A 15,924-nucleotide genomic window follows, 5' to 3' on the forward strand; every position below is an offset into this window, starting at 1 on the left:
GTCTGCTTAGAAGGCCTAAAGGAGGAAAAAGAATCAATTGTTAGTAGAACTAGCAGTTACAATTAGCAGCTGTGTTATACTCTCATTTCGTGCAGAGTAGTATGTCTGCTTTCTTTTTGCCATTTGTGTGAAAAAAGTGCAACATAGAGGACACTCGCTACGATTTCAAATGACTACGTTTCTTATAAATAATAACAAAAAAATAAAACTAACGTTTTAATCTTTTTTTGCTACTTTTCAGTATGAAAAGCGGCTTGCTTTATAGCAACTTTTCTACGACAGCGATGTCAAACGTCAGCTCTCTCGGATATTTCGAGGTGTACCTGAAGGCAGCATTTTTGACACGGGCTCGGTGTAACCGGGAGGTGGGTTTGTTTGATGACAGCTTGCGGGGACACGCCCGCCGTGACAGCAGCAGCAGCTGAAGCGGCTTGTGTGGCTTTGACATCGTGCACTGCCTCCTGGGCTCGAGCAGAGCGTCTCAAAGCCTCGCGGCCAGCTTTTGACGGAATAACTTCTCATACAACTAAATGAAGCGGTTGCCTGTTGTTGTGCCCCAGACTGCTGTGGCTTTCCGCGTCAGAGCAACAACAGAGATGTAAAGCAATTTGCACTACCGCATCTTCCTCTTGATATGCTTCTGACATAACGAGGAGCCAAGAAGTGACAGAGGTATTTCGGCATTCTTTTGGAACTTGTTTGTGTTGGTGTGCCGCTGCCGTTACGCTGTTGAAGCCATTGTAATATCACAGGCACAGCGCTAGGAGCGACAACCCCCTCGGGAGGATGTTTGTGTCGCTTGAAGTCGGGACGACGTTAGAAAATGTTTGAGTTGCTCTGGTGTGCATTAAGTGAAACGTCCACGGTTAGCTGCAGCTTCATTTTTAGCTGTGAGCGTGAACGGAAGACCTAGCAGGCGAGTTCACATTAGCAGCTGAAGAAGGAGAACTTTGAACACTGAATGTTGCACTGACCTCGGGCCTCACCTGCTAGGTGCCAAACATAGAGAGACCTGCAAGAGGTGTATCCTTTGACACGCCACACGCTAAGATAATCTTTGCAGAGTTAGTCACTTCTAGTCCCACTTAGTGCTTTTGTAACCTTTTTGCATTATAACAATTAAATGATAATACTCGAGGAACATCACAAGGGTTCATTAACGGGGACCAACAGGTGAAGTTCACCTGTCTGTGTCTGTGCCAGTTTTCACTGGGCTGCAGCGTTATGATGCTCAGTGAAAGGTCCTTCAGGACATGTATTTATGAGGCAGCTCATCTCAGTTGCAAGAACAACCAACTGACCTCATAACTTATTAATGGCCCCAGAATGCAAAATGAAGCAACTCAGATGCTAAACATCGACCCGATGCTGATTTCAGATCTGTCCTTCAAACGAGGTCACTTGTCTTTACTTTGTTTGTCCTCTGCTTTATTGTTCGGAGACCTGGAAAAACAAGTCCTCACTACTGAGATAATGCTTCCTTGCATGCACCACACTGTTAAATGATTTTTTTTTTGTTCTAGATTATAAGGTTACAATTTAAAACATGTTGTTTGATCAGAATTTTTTTTTTAAACATCTGTTATTTATCCAGTTTATTTTTTTAAGTGCTCTCAGTGTGACAAACACATACAGATTAGGAGAGAATTATTAGTCCCCAAACTGAAAGTTTTTCTCAAAATCTTCCCAAATGCTTTTTAACAGAGTAAGGGATTTTCAACATCCTATTTCTAAAAATATTAGTTCGCTTTAGATTTCCACACAATAACAGCATAATATCTGGGTAAAAAAAACCCACCCCAAATGACCAGGGTTATTAGCCCACTGAAAACTGACCTTTTTTTGAGCCGTAGCACAAACCACTGCTGTGCAATTATGTGCTTTAACGTTGCCCAAAGCTTGTAAAATAAAATGAAAACTGAGGTTTATCTTCCAATTTACAAACAGTATAAACACTTCAGCAAAGGTTTGAGCTCACACCTGAGAAACCCTCATGACAACAACAAAATAAATCAGTTAACTCGAGAAAAAGAGTTGTTGATGCTCACAAAGGATGAGATGGATATGCAAAGTTATGACACTGTTTCCAAGTGTCATCAACTGGAGTGAGAAGTATCATTAAGAAAACTCAAAGAGAGCCACGGTGTACAGAACAAGCCCATCAGAGGTAAGAAGAGAAAGATTTCAAAGACCCTTAAAAGAAAACTAGTGATTAATGATGTGTTTAGACTCCAGAACAACAGCCAAGATGTGAGTGACTTAACCAAGTCTGGAATTGTAGTCTGAATGAAGAAAATCACTTGAAACCTGCACAAGAGTGGACTGCAAGGTTGCAGATCAAGATAAACTCTGCTTTTGCAGAAGAGACACTTTTAAGACAAATTAAAGAAAGAGAAACATTATGCATGCTGGAAGCACATTCTTCCAGTGTATAAAGGAGCTCTTTAGCCACAAAGATGCTTTAGTTTGGAGAAAGATGGGAGAGGTGTAAAACCCAAAGACTATTGTCCCCAGTCCCCATGGTGAAACACGGCGGTGGGAGTATTATGCTGTGGGATGCTTCAGTGCGTCTGGAACTGGGAATTTTATCAATGTGGGAGGAATCACGAAGAACGAAGGACGTGAAGATTCTGAAAGAAAACCTCAAGCAGCCAGCACCAAAACACAATAGCAACACAATACATACGTCAGCCCTGGTGAAGAACTACTTCCATAAGAGCAAAGTGAATGCCATTGACTGGCCTGCACTATCTTGAATCCCATTAAGAATCTGTAGGGTGAACTGAAGAGGGAAGTCCATGCCAGAAGACCACAAATTTGGAGGAGCATGTAAAATTCACCAAAAAAGAATAGGCTCAGATCAGGAGACGTGTGTGAGACTTACCTAAAACTACAACAAATGACATGCGCTGTTTTCCAGCAGATAGGATACACAATTGACTATTAGCGTTGGGTGGGCTAATCATTTTGACTCTGGTAGTTTCAGGGTTTCATGGATTAAAGTGATCCATTACATTCAGAATAAAACTTTTAAGCTTTGTTTAACAGCACTTGGGTAATTCCCTTTATAAAAATTACATTTTCACATGGGGACTAATAATATTGTGCAAAGTCAGAGGTTAGGTTAGGATACAGTGCAGTGCCATGGGAAGGATAGCAAATCATTTTGTGCTGTGATATAATCATTATTATTAAGTTTTAATTATTTCATTTGTAGCTGAGAGAATGGCAACCAGAGCCTGATGGGAATTTCCTTGACAGACCTTTTACTTGTTAACTATGACTGAGTGTCCTCAAATTTTCCAGTTAGTCATGCATGATACCCAAATCCTAAAGGCTAACTTACATAAACAGACTCCAGCTTTAATGCCATTTAATATTAGTGATTACACCCGTGCCTTTATTGATGTGAAATGTCTAAATGTCTCCCTTGTTTTTGAAAATTTTAAAGATGGGATTATATTTACCCCACAGTTGTGTTCCAGTGATATGACTTATAATGCAGAAAAGCTCGAACGACTTTTGTAATAAATACTGGAAATCGATAGTGATGTCAGACTGAGATATGTCTCAGAATACAAACACTGGTGCAGAGATTTTGTGAAAACAACCATAACTTGTAAGTCAGTCCAAGTGTTTCATTCATCCACTCTTTCGTCATTATTTTCTGCAATCTCGTGCTACCATTAAAAGGCACTGCAGGGGAAGATGGAGGTCCAAAGTGGTGTTCAGCAGCCTGAGCCCTGCCCTCTGGGCTCTCCTCGGTCAGGGGCCGATCAGCAGAATGAAGTGGATGACAGACAGATGGATGCCGGTGGCAGGCCTTCCACTGACAACCACAGTAAAGATGCACAGCCAACAACGCAGAAAGACGACAAAAAAGTGAGTTACAGGCTCCCACTGCTGCACATCTGCAGGCGCTGGGTCTGGGTGTGTCTGTACATGTGTATGTGTGTGTTGAGTGATGAGATCCTGCCTGACTGTTGAGCTATGTGGGAAATATCCTGTACTTTGAGTGTGTTTTATTTTCCAGTGCTTAAAAGCCAAGTTGCATTTTTTGCCAATACATTTTTTTATGTTGTGGGGCGTTAGGAAGAGCACAATGGATATTGGCAGCTAGCAATATTAGCCTATCCTAGCTATTTGCTGATATATTGGTATCAGCAAATAATTGTAATTTCTTGCCGTATAAAATTTAAATTTAGAGAAGTAAAGAAGAGACAGGCGAAACACCCTTCAGCCAGGTTGCGAGTGTTGTACATTGTATTGTTTGCCCACCAGAGGGCGCTCTGCAGCTTACCTGTTTGCAACGCACGTGATTGGAATGCGACAAACACATTAGAGCGTTAGGCAGGCCATGAATGAATAATCATAACTTGTTGCAACATTATAACACGTTTATTTTTAACCTACATTGCCATATTATATAAGTAATGGCTCATAAATAACAGCTTATAAGAAATGTTTGGGAGACCTGCTTGTTTTGTGTGCCTGAAAGAATAAATATCGGCCAATATCTTATTTTTAAATTCCCTATTAATAGTATTGGTCTTAAAAACCCTATATCGGACCGTCTCTAGTGTTAAGCGTTGTCAGTCCTCAATCATGAGCTTCGACACTTCTCCAGTTCTGCAAGGACATGTTTGCAAAGCATTGTTGCTTCAAAACTATAGTTACTTTTGCTCTCATGCCTCAGTTGTTTTAAAGGGTCCAGTCAACGCAAAAATATCAAGCACCGCTGTGGTATGGACCTGTTCCTATTACTTATCAAAACCCAAGTGGATTGTGCATTTTGGAGCCCTCTGCACGTCCAAGAGTGACAGTAAAATCCTCACTGGCTGTGCTCCATCTCAAGGATGTCAATCATGCTTCTCTGGCAGGAGCCAGAACCTCTTTCCGTCAATCAGCCCGAGAGGCTCTGCACGCCTCAGAGCAGAGAAGAGATAGAGGCAGAATAACCACAACAGATATCAAAAACATTCACTAGATGACTGGACTGACTGCTACTGGCAGCTCTGAATGGGTTGCTTGTCATGGCTTGCTGTATCAATTTTGAGTTCTTTGAGCAGAGTTTGAGCGTACAGTAATCGACATCACGCTTTAGGGTTTCCAACTTAGTGAGGTGAAAGGGCCTCTGAAGCATTAAACTAACATCAAAAAGTCATAATCATACAATGCAGTTATTTTAGGTTGAGTTTCAGCTTGTTACTGTAGCATTTAACTCTACTTAATATTAGGTATTAACCTGAAGGAAGTCTTTGCACTTATGTCTAAAATTTCTGCAGTTTAATGAGTTAGGGGATTTTTCTGCAGCTGTGATCAAATAAAGCAACTATTACTTCAGTACTTTTACTTTCACGTTTAATGCTAGCGACCTCATTCTTGATGATCTACATATTTGAACTGGCGAATATGCCCTTCCTGATGCATCCCTCTGGTTTGTGACTGACACTAGGACTACACTGGCTTGTGGCCCTTTGTCTCATGCCAGGAAAGAGTACTACAAATGTGATATTTGCTTTGAGAGTGAAGGAGTTGCTGTGAGTCTTTGTGGACTAAGAGAAAGCATATAATAAAGTGATGATAAGAACTGTACTGCACGAGGAGTCAGGAGTGGCAGAGAAGTATGTAAGGGCAAGACAGTGGTGAGGTGTGCAGTAGGATTGACAGATGGGTTCAAGGTGGGGGTGGGATTACATCAGGGATCAGCTGTGAGCCCTTTCTTGTTTGCACCGGTGATGGACAGGTTGACAGATGAGATCAGGCAGGAGCCTCCGTGGACTATGATGCTCACAGATGACATGATCTGTAGTGAGAGTGGGGAGGAGGTGGAAGAGAGGAGGAGGTATACTCTGGAGAGAAGAGGAATGAAAGCCAGTGGATACGTGTGTGGAAATGAGAGGGAGGTCAGTGGAACAGCTCAATTTATAAGGCAAGGCTGACATGGTTTGGACATGTGCAAGAGGAGGGATGGTGAATGTATTGGACAAAGGATGTTGAATATGGACCTGTGGAATAATGGAACTGTAACAAAAACACCCTTTGCTCATGGAGCTAGTTGCTTTGTTGCAGTTACTGCAGTCTGTGACAAATTCTTGTATAAGTTGCGACTGGGGAGAGTGCCCGCCCTATGGAAGACATCCTGCATCGTCCCGGTCCCCAAAAAGAACCGGCCCAATGAGCTGAATGACTTCCGACCGGTGGCACTGACGTCACATCTTATGAAGACTCTAGAGCGGCTCTTCCTCAACTTCCTCCGACCACAGGTACAACATGCCCAGGACCCACTACAGTTTGCATACAAGGCGGGTGTCGGAGTGGAGGATGCCATCCTGTACCTCCTACACAGAGCCCACTCACACCTGGATGGGGGAAAAGGCACGGTCAGGATACTGTTTCTTGACTTTTCCAGTGCCTTTAATACCATCCGGCCCTGTATGCTTCAGGAAAAACTGAACAGGATGGAGGTGGACCCCTGCCTGGTGGCTTGGATCTCCGACTACCTCACCGACAGACCACAGTACGTCAGGCTGAAGGACATCACGTCTGACACTGTGGTCAGCAGCACAGGAGCACCACAGGGAACTGTGCTGTCCCCTCTTCTCTTCACCCTGTACACCTCTGACTTCTGCTACAACTCTGAATTATGCCATATTCAGAAGTTTGCAGATGACACGGCCATCATGGGGTGTATCTGGGATGATCAGGAAGAGGAGTACAGAAGTCTGGTGAGGAACTTTGTCGCATGGAGTCACACAAACCACCTGCAACTCAACACCTCAAAGACTAAGGAACTGGTTGTGGACTTCGGGAGGTCCAGAGAAGGTCCACTGCCGGTTCAGATAGAGGGGGAGGAGGTGGAGGTGGTCAACAAGTACAAGTACCTCGGGCTGTGGGTGGACAATAAACTGGACTGGTCATGCAACACAGAGCACCTGTATAAAAAAGCCCAAAGCCGACTGTACTTCCTCAGGAGGCTGAGGTCTTTTAACATCTGCAGGAAGCTCCTGAGGATGTTTTACCAGTCGGTGGTTGCTGGAGTACTTTTCTATGCTGTGGTGTGCTGGGGGAGCAGCACAGCAAAGAGGGACTCATCCAGGCTGGAGAAACTGATCAGGAAGGCTAGCTCTGTGGTCGGCATGAAGCTGGACACTCTGGTGACAGTGGCAGAGAAAAGGACATTAAAGAAACTGATGGACATTATGGACAATGCTGGGCATCCTCTGCACACGGCCATAAACAATCAGAAGAGTCTGTTCAGTGACAGGTTGCTTCTCCCCAAGACAAGAACTAACAGACTTAAAAACTCCTTTGTCCCACACGCCATCAAACTGTTTAACTCCTCTCTGGAGGGGAGAGGGAGGGAAAACAGGAGGACAAAGGAGGGGGGAACAACTAAGCTGTAGTGCCTCTTCACCTCACTGTACAATACCTTGTGCAATACTTTTTGTAAATAGTCAACAGTGCAATAGACTCAATACTTGAAATGTGCAATTCACTTGTATTTTTATTTTTTATTCCTATTTATTCTATTTATCCCCTTTGTATATTTTATTTATATTTGTCTCTGTATTTATATATGTGTGTGTGTGTGTGTGTGTGTGTATATATATATATATATATATATAACAATTCTGTAACTGTAACTTCGGTCGTTGCTGTGCTTTTTGGAAGTCGAATTTCCCAGAGGAACCCACCCGAGGGATTAATAAAGTTCTATCTTATCTTATCTTAAGTTGTAATTGTGCAGTAGTACTGTAGGATAACATACTTTGTGACCATGCAAACTTAGATTATGTTCGCTATCTGAATTCTTTCAGGTAGTTCACTAAAGTCTCTTATTACAGTCCTTTGACATACACATGAATACACACCATCTATAAGACTGGATAGAAGATCTCCTGCCTTTGAGGTATTCAGCACAATAAGACCATCAGAATTTCCACACATACACTGGTCTACCACCCGCAGTTGGTGTGAAGATTTAATTTTTCAAACCTCAACCTATGCCTTTTAAATCCAACATTGACTCGTCCATGTCTGCTTTTATTGTCTACTGACAAATCAAAACCTTTGTACAAATATCTTACATTAATGGCTGTAATGATAAATGTTGCCACCTTGGAAGGCTGAGTGCAGTCTGTTAATGTTGAACAGGGGCATTTGTCAGTGTTTAGCTGTTTGTGCTGCACTGTGAAGCAATGGGGCATGAAGGCTTACATTTCAGAGAGCAGAGGTTTTCTAACAAGCTCACAGAGGCAACATTAAACATTAGTTTTTAATTTTACTGTGGGTGTTTCCACATAAGCAGACAACAAACCACAACATGCAACAAGACCACTGTCGCTGTCATTTAACCTTTTTCTAATTGAAGCAAGCAGAAGTGGGCATTTTTTTGTCCTTTTTAATTTTTTTCCCCATTCTCTGTTGTTAATTAGCAGAGTAGATAATTCTAATAAGTGGTGCATTTTCACAGAAACATCGCCTGGGGACCGCGGGTCCCAGCGCCACTGGCCTGACCAACTGTTTGGCAAGCAGGCCACTGCAGCCGTGGATTCATCGATTCCTCTGGAGTGTTAATTCATCAAGGTGTCATCAGTGGAAATGGACCACTGCTCTGTCCTTGTTAAAGGGTGCTCGCCTCTCGCCTGCCCTGTTGTTTATTAGTGATGCATCATACAGAATGAGGTGACACAGTTTGGCCTGTGGGCGCAGGCTTAGAGCTGCGGTGGCATATAAGGTCATCATGAGTTCAGTCAGCTGTTGCATAAAGGTTAAGGAAGTTAGGTGGCGAAAGTATATTTTCCCGTTTGAATCCCCAGACTGACCCTGTATTCCCAGGAATAAGAAAGTAAAGGTTTAACATTTGTTTCAACCTGATGAAAAACCCTTTAGTGAGCAATTAATCCCAAGCTTGTACTTTTAATGTTGCATGCTAACTGTAGGCTGTTCTTTTTGAGCAGGCTTTTTTTCAAAAAGAGCATTTAAAATGTCTCACCAAATTTTTTTTCAGCTTGGTTGTTTTCTATTAACACCATGGTGTCAATTGACCAACCATAAACTGAGTTATACGTTTAATAATATATAATTGGTATCCTGGATTTAACATTTGACCCCACTTGATTCACCGTTGATAATCCGTATCAGTAGATCAGAGACACCAGGATTCACTATTTTAATCTTGCGTCTGTACTATTATTACATGAATATTTTAGGGTGTTTGTTCATAACTAAACATTTCAGACTGAAAGGTAACTAACATAGCTTGCTACTTCTGCAGTAGCTTGCTACTTTGTTTGGCCCTTTGTTTGGACATTTGTGCACAGAAGAGACTCCAGCTGTTGTAAGGTGTCTTTCTGCTAAAGGTCAGCTGATGACCAGACAGTCAAAAGTCACAGCATCTGATCCACCCTCGGCAGTGTGCCCAGATGTGTATGGAGTAACTGACTAATGTAGGGAGTGTTCAGACCACAAATGGCTCTCTGAAATGACCTGTCAGGAGGAACGAAAAATTAAAAACGCCCACGAAGAGCCTCTGACAAGAGAGAAAGAAAAGTCTCAGCTCAGCACCCAGGCATTTTGTAGAAGAAACACAAGATAAGATAAGATAAGATAAGATAGAACTTTATTAATCCCTCGGGTGGGTTCCTCTGGGAAATTCGATTTCCAAAAAGCACAGCACCGACAGAAGTTACAGTTACAGAATATTATATATATATATACACACACACACATACACACACATATATAAATACAGAGACAAATATAAATAAAATATACGAAGGGGATAAATAGAATAAATAGGAATAAAAATAAAAATACAAGTGAATTGCACATTTCAAGTATTGTGGTGATTGATAATGTGTTGATTTATAATGTGCTGAATCTGATCGTGCACTTAACCCTAACGTGGTCCCGCACGGATATTTGCTGTGCCCTTACCCCCACGTTGATCCGTGACACTATCTCAAGTGCAGTCCGTGACCTCTAAACGACCCTGAGGGATTCTTTCAGTTGCATCCCTCACCATGATGAATCGCCTTGTGCGGATTATTCTCCAATTAGCTCTGTTGAAATCTCAAAGCATCGGCCCACCACTGCTGATGAGCACCAGTGCTGATTTGAAATATTGCACTAATTGGTGTCATAACAGCCTACTGACCTTTAACTCATTAACTGCACTGGAAGCAAAAATAAGTCGGCAGTGCAAAGCCTATGGCTGCTTGTAGGAGTTAGCTTGCTGAGCATGCAGTTTTTATAATTGTTCTCTACAGTTTTCTAAAGGGGCTGTCTACGTGAGTGTGTTAATGCCTGTACCTGTGTGCACTCTATTTTTTACGGACAGTTTATTTTATCTCTCATGAATGTAAAACCGACTGATCTATTCCTCCCTCGATGTGGTAATTTGTGTTTTCTTTCCATTAGAAATGAGTCACTGGGGAGTGAGCTTTTATGCGTGGAGTGGAACAGTCGTACCAGTGATTATTGCTGTTGTATTTGATTACACAAATGACAAACATTCAGGAACAGAGGAAGCAAATTATGTTAAATTGCTTCGACTGAATTTGTGTGCACTTTCAAATGAACGATCCGAAAATTAAAATCTGTGCAAATGTTACTGGGTCCAGATTTGAATGAATTTCATGTTTGCTAAACTGTAAAATCAACCTGAGCGAGCTCAAGTCAGGTAAGTGGAACCTTCTTGACTTTGTGATGACTTGTCCAGATGCTGTTGGTGCACTTGCTTAATTACTTCTTGCTCATCGTGATTATTAAGATAACTGTAAAAAAGCAGATGGCATCTCACCTTGCTAGGCAATGTGGCTTCAGCTGCAGTGCGAAAGCTTGGGATGTCTTCTGTTTATATATATCATTATCTGTGGTGCCTAATTTTTTCGATTAACATTCAAGTTCAGCACGATCCAGTGAAAGGTGATATAATAGCTAATGTATCAAAATGCAAAGAATATGTGAGGAAAGTAAAGTGAAAGTTTTTGTCTTCATCAGCTTTTGCTGGATTGAACTGAGTGCAGTGAGTTGAGCCAAATATGGACCGACATCCTGAGCACCACCTCCGCAACCCCCCTTCGTCCTCCACTCTACAGATTACCTTGGCGGTAGCTAGCGGGGCCCAGATAATTACCTTGTGTTATTTCTCCTCCCACACTTTGCTTTTGAACTTGTAGCTGCCTGGCTGCCTCAGCTCTAATAGCATCCCGGCATGCCATCGATCCCGCACCCTTCCTCCGGATATGGAGGGGTAGTGGAGGTGGGCTGATGGTTGTGGAGGGAGGAGGGCTAGTCTGTCCCAAACCTCTGCAGGTTTCCTAAAGCGCAGGTTAATCAAAATGCCAGCGTGCCTTATCATAGGAACAGCACAATGTGCAAATAGCTGTAATATGCACATTAAACAGCATATTACAATGTGCTCTTTGCAAGTGCATAAATTGAGAACTGGCACCTTGTCAAATACTAAACATTCACACATACAAATGGCTTCCAGTTTTTTCCCCCATGCAGCAAATTAAACCTGCTATAACTAAATGGCTTCCTGTGTGAAGACTGCAGTTATGACAGTTCAAAGACCTCATAATAGTGACCTTTAAAAAGTCTTTACTGCTTTTCTTTCTTTCTTGCTGTTTTTTTTTTATTTTGAGAAAATTAAAATCTGCTCAGCTGTGTCAGGAAAGTAAAATAAATTGGAAGAGTGGTAGCTATAATAGTTTTAGATATGGTGTGATGTTTTAATCCTTTGACAGCACAAATATTCACTGCCACGCGCCAGAGCATTTCAAGGAAAGTGTCTTTAGAGACAGTCATTTTGCAGAGAGGTGAGTATGATGGCAGAGCATCTCAAGCAGATGTGGTAATCTCATTACTGTAATGCATCCCTAAGTATTATAGGAAGCTGCTTTTTTTTAAAGCTAATTTGATATATAAGTGTATTCAGAAAGCATTTTGTCTGTTATTCTTTGGAGAAAGAATAACATAAAAATAATGTCCAGATTGAATAATGAAATATTTGGTAATCCTGCTGTGTTCTGTTTCACGAGCAGACCTGTATCAAGATAGACAGGTTGACTTGTCAAACAAAGCTGTAACTAATAGCATCAGTAATAGCTCTATTTAATTTTGGTTTACTGTCAGGTCTTTGGGAAGGTGCCTGCTGGCTTGCTGTCATATTGGCACGGGTAGATAAAGCTTTTTTTTTTTTTTATTGTTGCTTCTCCTCACACTTGTGAGTGTGTGTATCTCTTTTCAAAAGATGTGAATATATAGAATATGCACCTTCCAATTTTAATGGAAGGGCTTTCTAAAATAAATTATTAGACAGTAGAAATAGGTGTGAATAACTTGATGCTGGCTGAATTTTGTGTTTATGCAGTTCAGTGTCACACTTGAATAGAACATAAGGGTGCACAATTAATTGAATTTTAATCTCGATCAGGATTTTGACTTCCCAAAATTAAATTAAGATGATCGAGTGATATTAAAAATGTGTCTTCCACCAGTAAGAACGCAAAGAAAAAGCAAATCAAGTTCTTTGTAAATCAGCACCTGACCATGTGCCTAGAGTAGAATTAGAATTAGATAGAACTTTATTAATCCCTCGGGTGGGTTCCTCTGGGAAATTCGATTTTTTTTTTTTTTTTTCTTTTCAGAATTAGATTAGTACATGTGCCAATCAAAGCTGTTCTCTGCAACATACAGTTTAAAGTTTTCTTGACTAGTCTGGATGGCAAAATTCAAATGTTCGGCACAGCAGGGGGAAGGGGAAGCTCATCCCTTGAAGTGGGCTGTTTGAAAGTAGCTCAGATTTAAGGCAAGTGATGTTAACCAACAACAAATCATATGCTGAGAGTTGTGTAGAATTGCGTCTGCACCCCAACGCAACACAGCTGAGTTATTCAACTGCCTGGAAACACACCACAAAGTGCAGTATGATGAGTGCATAAGGCCAAGAAAAACAGTGCAAAGATCTCTAATGCGGACACGTCAAATGTTCAACGTTATCTCGGACATCACATCAGCTCACAAAGACAAGTGAACTCACCAGTTCATCACATTCAGTTAGATCAAACACACATGTCCACTAAACACTGCAAGTAATGAAGGCTTCTGTAAAATGGCCAGCATAGTGGACACAAGTTGCATTGTCCCCACCAAGCAATTAGTTTGCTTCAGTGGCAATAATTGCGCTGTATGCAAAACATTGCAGGGGAAATGTAGAGGGATTTCACAGCTGTGGCGTACTTTTGAATTTTGTTTACATCCATCATGCAGGTACAGTGAAAACTGTATAATTTAGTTCTAGAAGATGGACTCTGCAAAGTTTTAATTAACAGGAATGTAGGACAATGCAGGTAAAAATTGTCCTCTGATGATTTCATTTGGTGTTCATTTTTAGTACAATTTTTGGAGTTTTATGCATATTTCTTATTTTCCTTCTAAGAGATGCACCAAATTTAGGTGACTAAGAAGCCCATATTTTATTTTTACATTAACAATTCTACATGGGTCAAATGCAGCAGCACATGGCAGTGTTATATTACATGACACACCAATCAAATATTTTTTTGTTCATAATTGTTCAGCCCTAAGAGAACACTGATATTTAGATTTTTACTTTTATGACCAATAAAAATGTAGCCACTGAAAATGGCTTACATTTGATCATCACATATGAATCTTCTAACTCTCATTGCTCATTTCTGGCTCTTTAAGTCCAGGCCATCTCTCCTGCATCAGAGACTTTAGTACTGGAAATCATAAAAAGAGAAAAGGTGTAACTTAGTGATATGTTCAATACCAGAATTTAACCTCTGCAATTTATTCATCAGTACAACTCTAATGACGCACTCCTGCAACACTGCTTAAATTTCCAGCCTCAGTTTAGTATGGTACAGTATTCATATGAGCACCCAGTATAGAAAAACTGCATCACAGAGCTCTGCGCGGGGAACCATTGTGCTAAAGCTGAGTGATTCTAAATAAGGCAGAAAGAGATGTCACTTGAAAGAGGAAGTTAAAAAAGTCTAATCAAAAAATAAAAACTATCTGTCATCTGGTTTGATACACTTTTTTGATTCAGGCCCCCACAGTGAAAATTAAACTCTGTGTCCCTGTCAGGTTATTTGAAGTAAATATATCTTCTATGGAGTGCCTAGAGCATAAGGTAATTGGGTTACCTCCTGGTTTGGTGACCAAGGTCATACTTTAGCCCATGAGCTCATGTATTAGGGACGGATGATCATTAGTGGAGAGTTGGAACGGCATTGCCATTTGGTTTTTGAACTGTTTGCTCTATTTATAATGGCTGTATGGATGCTTGTTAACATCAGCTGACCAGGAATTGATGTATCTGAAGAAAATAGTGATGCACATTTAAATGCAAATGGAATCTCTGCATGAATAGTAATAGATTTGCTTAGATAGCGCTTTTCAGGAAACTTTATAGGATGCTGTAATAACCCCTGTAACACTATACTTTAAACAGTAGGAAAAGCTTATCAGTGTGACTGGTATGCAGTCTAATGTGTTTTATGACGGCCCCTGGCTATTTGTAGACGTTATTTGTGTTCCTGCTTGCTATTTTAGTCTATTGGCTCTTTAATCTGTCATACAAAAGTACAGAGGCTGATCAAGCATGTCAAATGCGTATCATGCATTCATGTATCAAGATGCAACCTTTCTTAGCAGCTCTATTTATCTCTTATTGGTGTGTTTTGCTACTTTATTCAAAGCATATACTCTCAGTATAAACATAGACAACGCATGGACCTTCATGTGTTCACAGTGACAATCACACACACGGTGACACACTACCAGCAGATCGCAGGCAACTTATTAGCTGCTGTCACAACACATTTGTCCCTCATCTGTTTGTGGGAGCTGTCGTGAGCAAAAGGTTGCTCTTTGCTGCAAAGTGGCAAAGTGAGGTCCTCACTGTGTTTTGCATTCTCTCCTAATGGAAAGCGATGGCATGGGCCATGGCCCCCTCTCTCTGTGGCCCTGTGCAAACCAGGGTGATTTCTGCCTGAAAATAGCCCCGCTGTCAGCTCGCCTTAGTTGCCGGGGCAGTTAAAAGAGTCAGTTAAGGGGATCAGTGCTCGCTGGAGTGTGTAGCTCAGTGGCTATGACACATGGCTTTGTTGGGATCACTAGCTGCTCCTAATCCTCTTGACACAGATGACCAAAGTGTCACCAGTCATGACTCCAGTTTTGCTTGTCTTTAACTTCGTAACCGGTTGACCTTATACCTGTACACTTGCTAACAGCATGAACAGCTGTACTATCATATTATATTTGTTTTTTCTAAGAATTTTTTAAACTAAACTGCCTTAATAAAAACCCCGCTGCTGTTATAGATTTAGTTCATAATGAAATATTTGTTGGACGTGCAGCTTGAGTTACAGGCCGGCAATTTGGCATGCTAACATAAGCACGAGAATGCCCCATTTAGAAGGCCATCTGGAAAATCCTTCGCTGTGATTAAAAAAACAAACAAACTGCCTCTTGCATTTTTTTTATGAATTGTAGACCCCATGGATGTTTGCTGTGTGTCTGCCACACTTTAGCTGTGTAGAAGTATGCATGCTGTTGGTGGTTTGTGTCTGACTCAGTGTCAAGGCTGGAAACTGTTCACTGTGTTTGTGATGACTTGGCAGCAAAAGAAAGGTCAAGGAAGACTTGTGCAGAATTGCCAAATGTGCGAGATTAGCAGTAGTCAGTTCTAGTTTCCATAGGGTGAAATTCTCTGGAGTTTTTCTGTGTTGCTAGAAAATGTGTTTAGTATTGTCAAATGTGGCTATAAGCCAAAAAAACCAAAACGGAGCATAGAGTAGGGCTTGGCGATCACTGCTTCAAAAATAAAAATAGGAATATTAGTTGATAGTATGTAGTTTGTTTTGTTGCTGTTTTATA

The 15,924-nt window shown here is 41.2% G+C and overlaps 1 protein-coding gene across 2 annotated transcripts in view; it reads left to right on the forward strand.

Moving 5' to 3' along the window:
- Positions 1–348: 348 nt before the first annotated feature.
- Positions 349–15,924, forward strand: part of LOC309698512 (RNA-binding motif, single-stranded-interacting protein 3) — a 296,725-nt gene continuing 281,149 nt past the window's right edge. For both annotated transcript variants that reach the window (XM_082521018.1, XM_082521020.1), the window contains exons 1-2: positions 349–672; positions 3,694–3,882. In XM_082521018.1, the coding sequence (XP_082377144.1) occupies positions 3,709–3,882 (174 nt within the window). In that variant the 5' untranslated portion in view covers positions 349–672; positions 3,694–3,708. The remainder of the gene's footprint in view (positions 673–3,693; positions 3,883–15,924) is intronic.

Source organism: Aulonocara stuartgranti (genome assembly GCF_965226115.1).
Source record: "Aulonocara stuartgranti genome assembly, chromosome: 22".
Lineage (NCBI taxonomy): Eukaryota > Metazoa > Chordata > Actinopteri > Cichliformes > Cichlidae > Aulonocara > Aulonocara stuartgranti.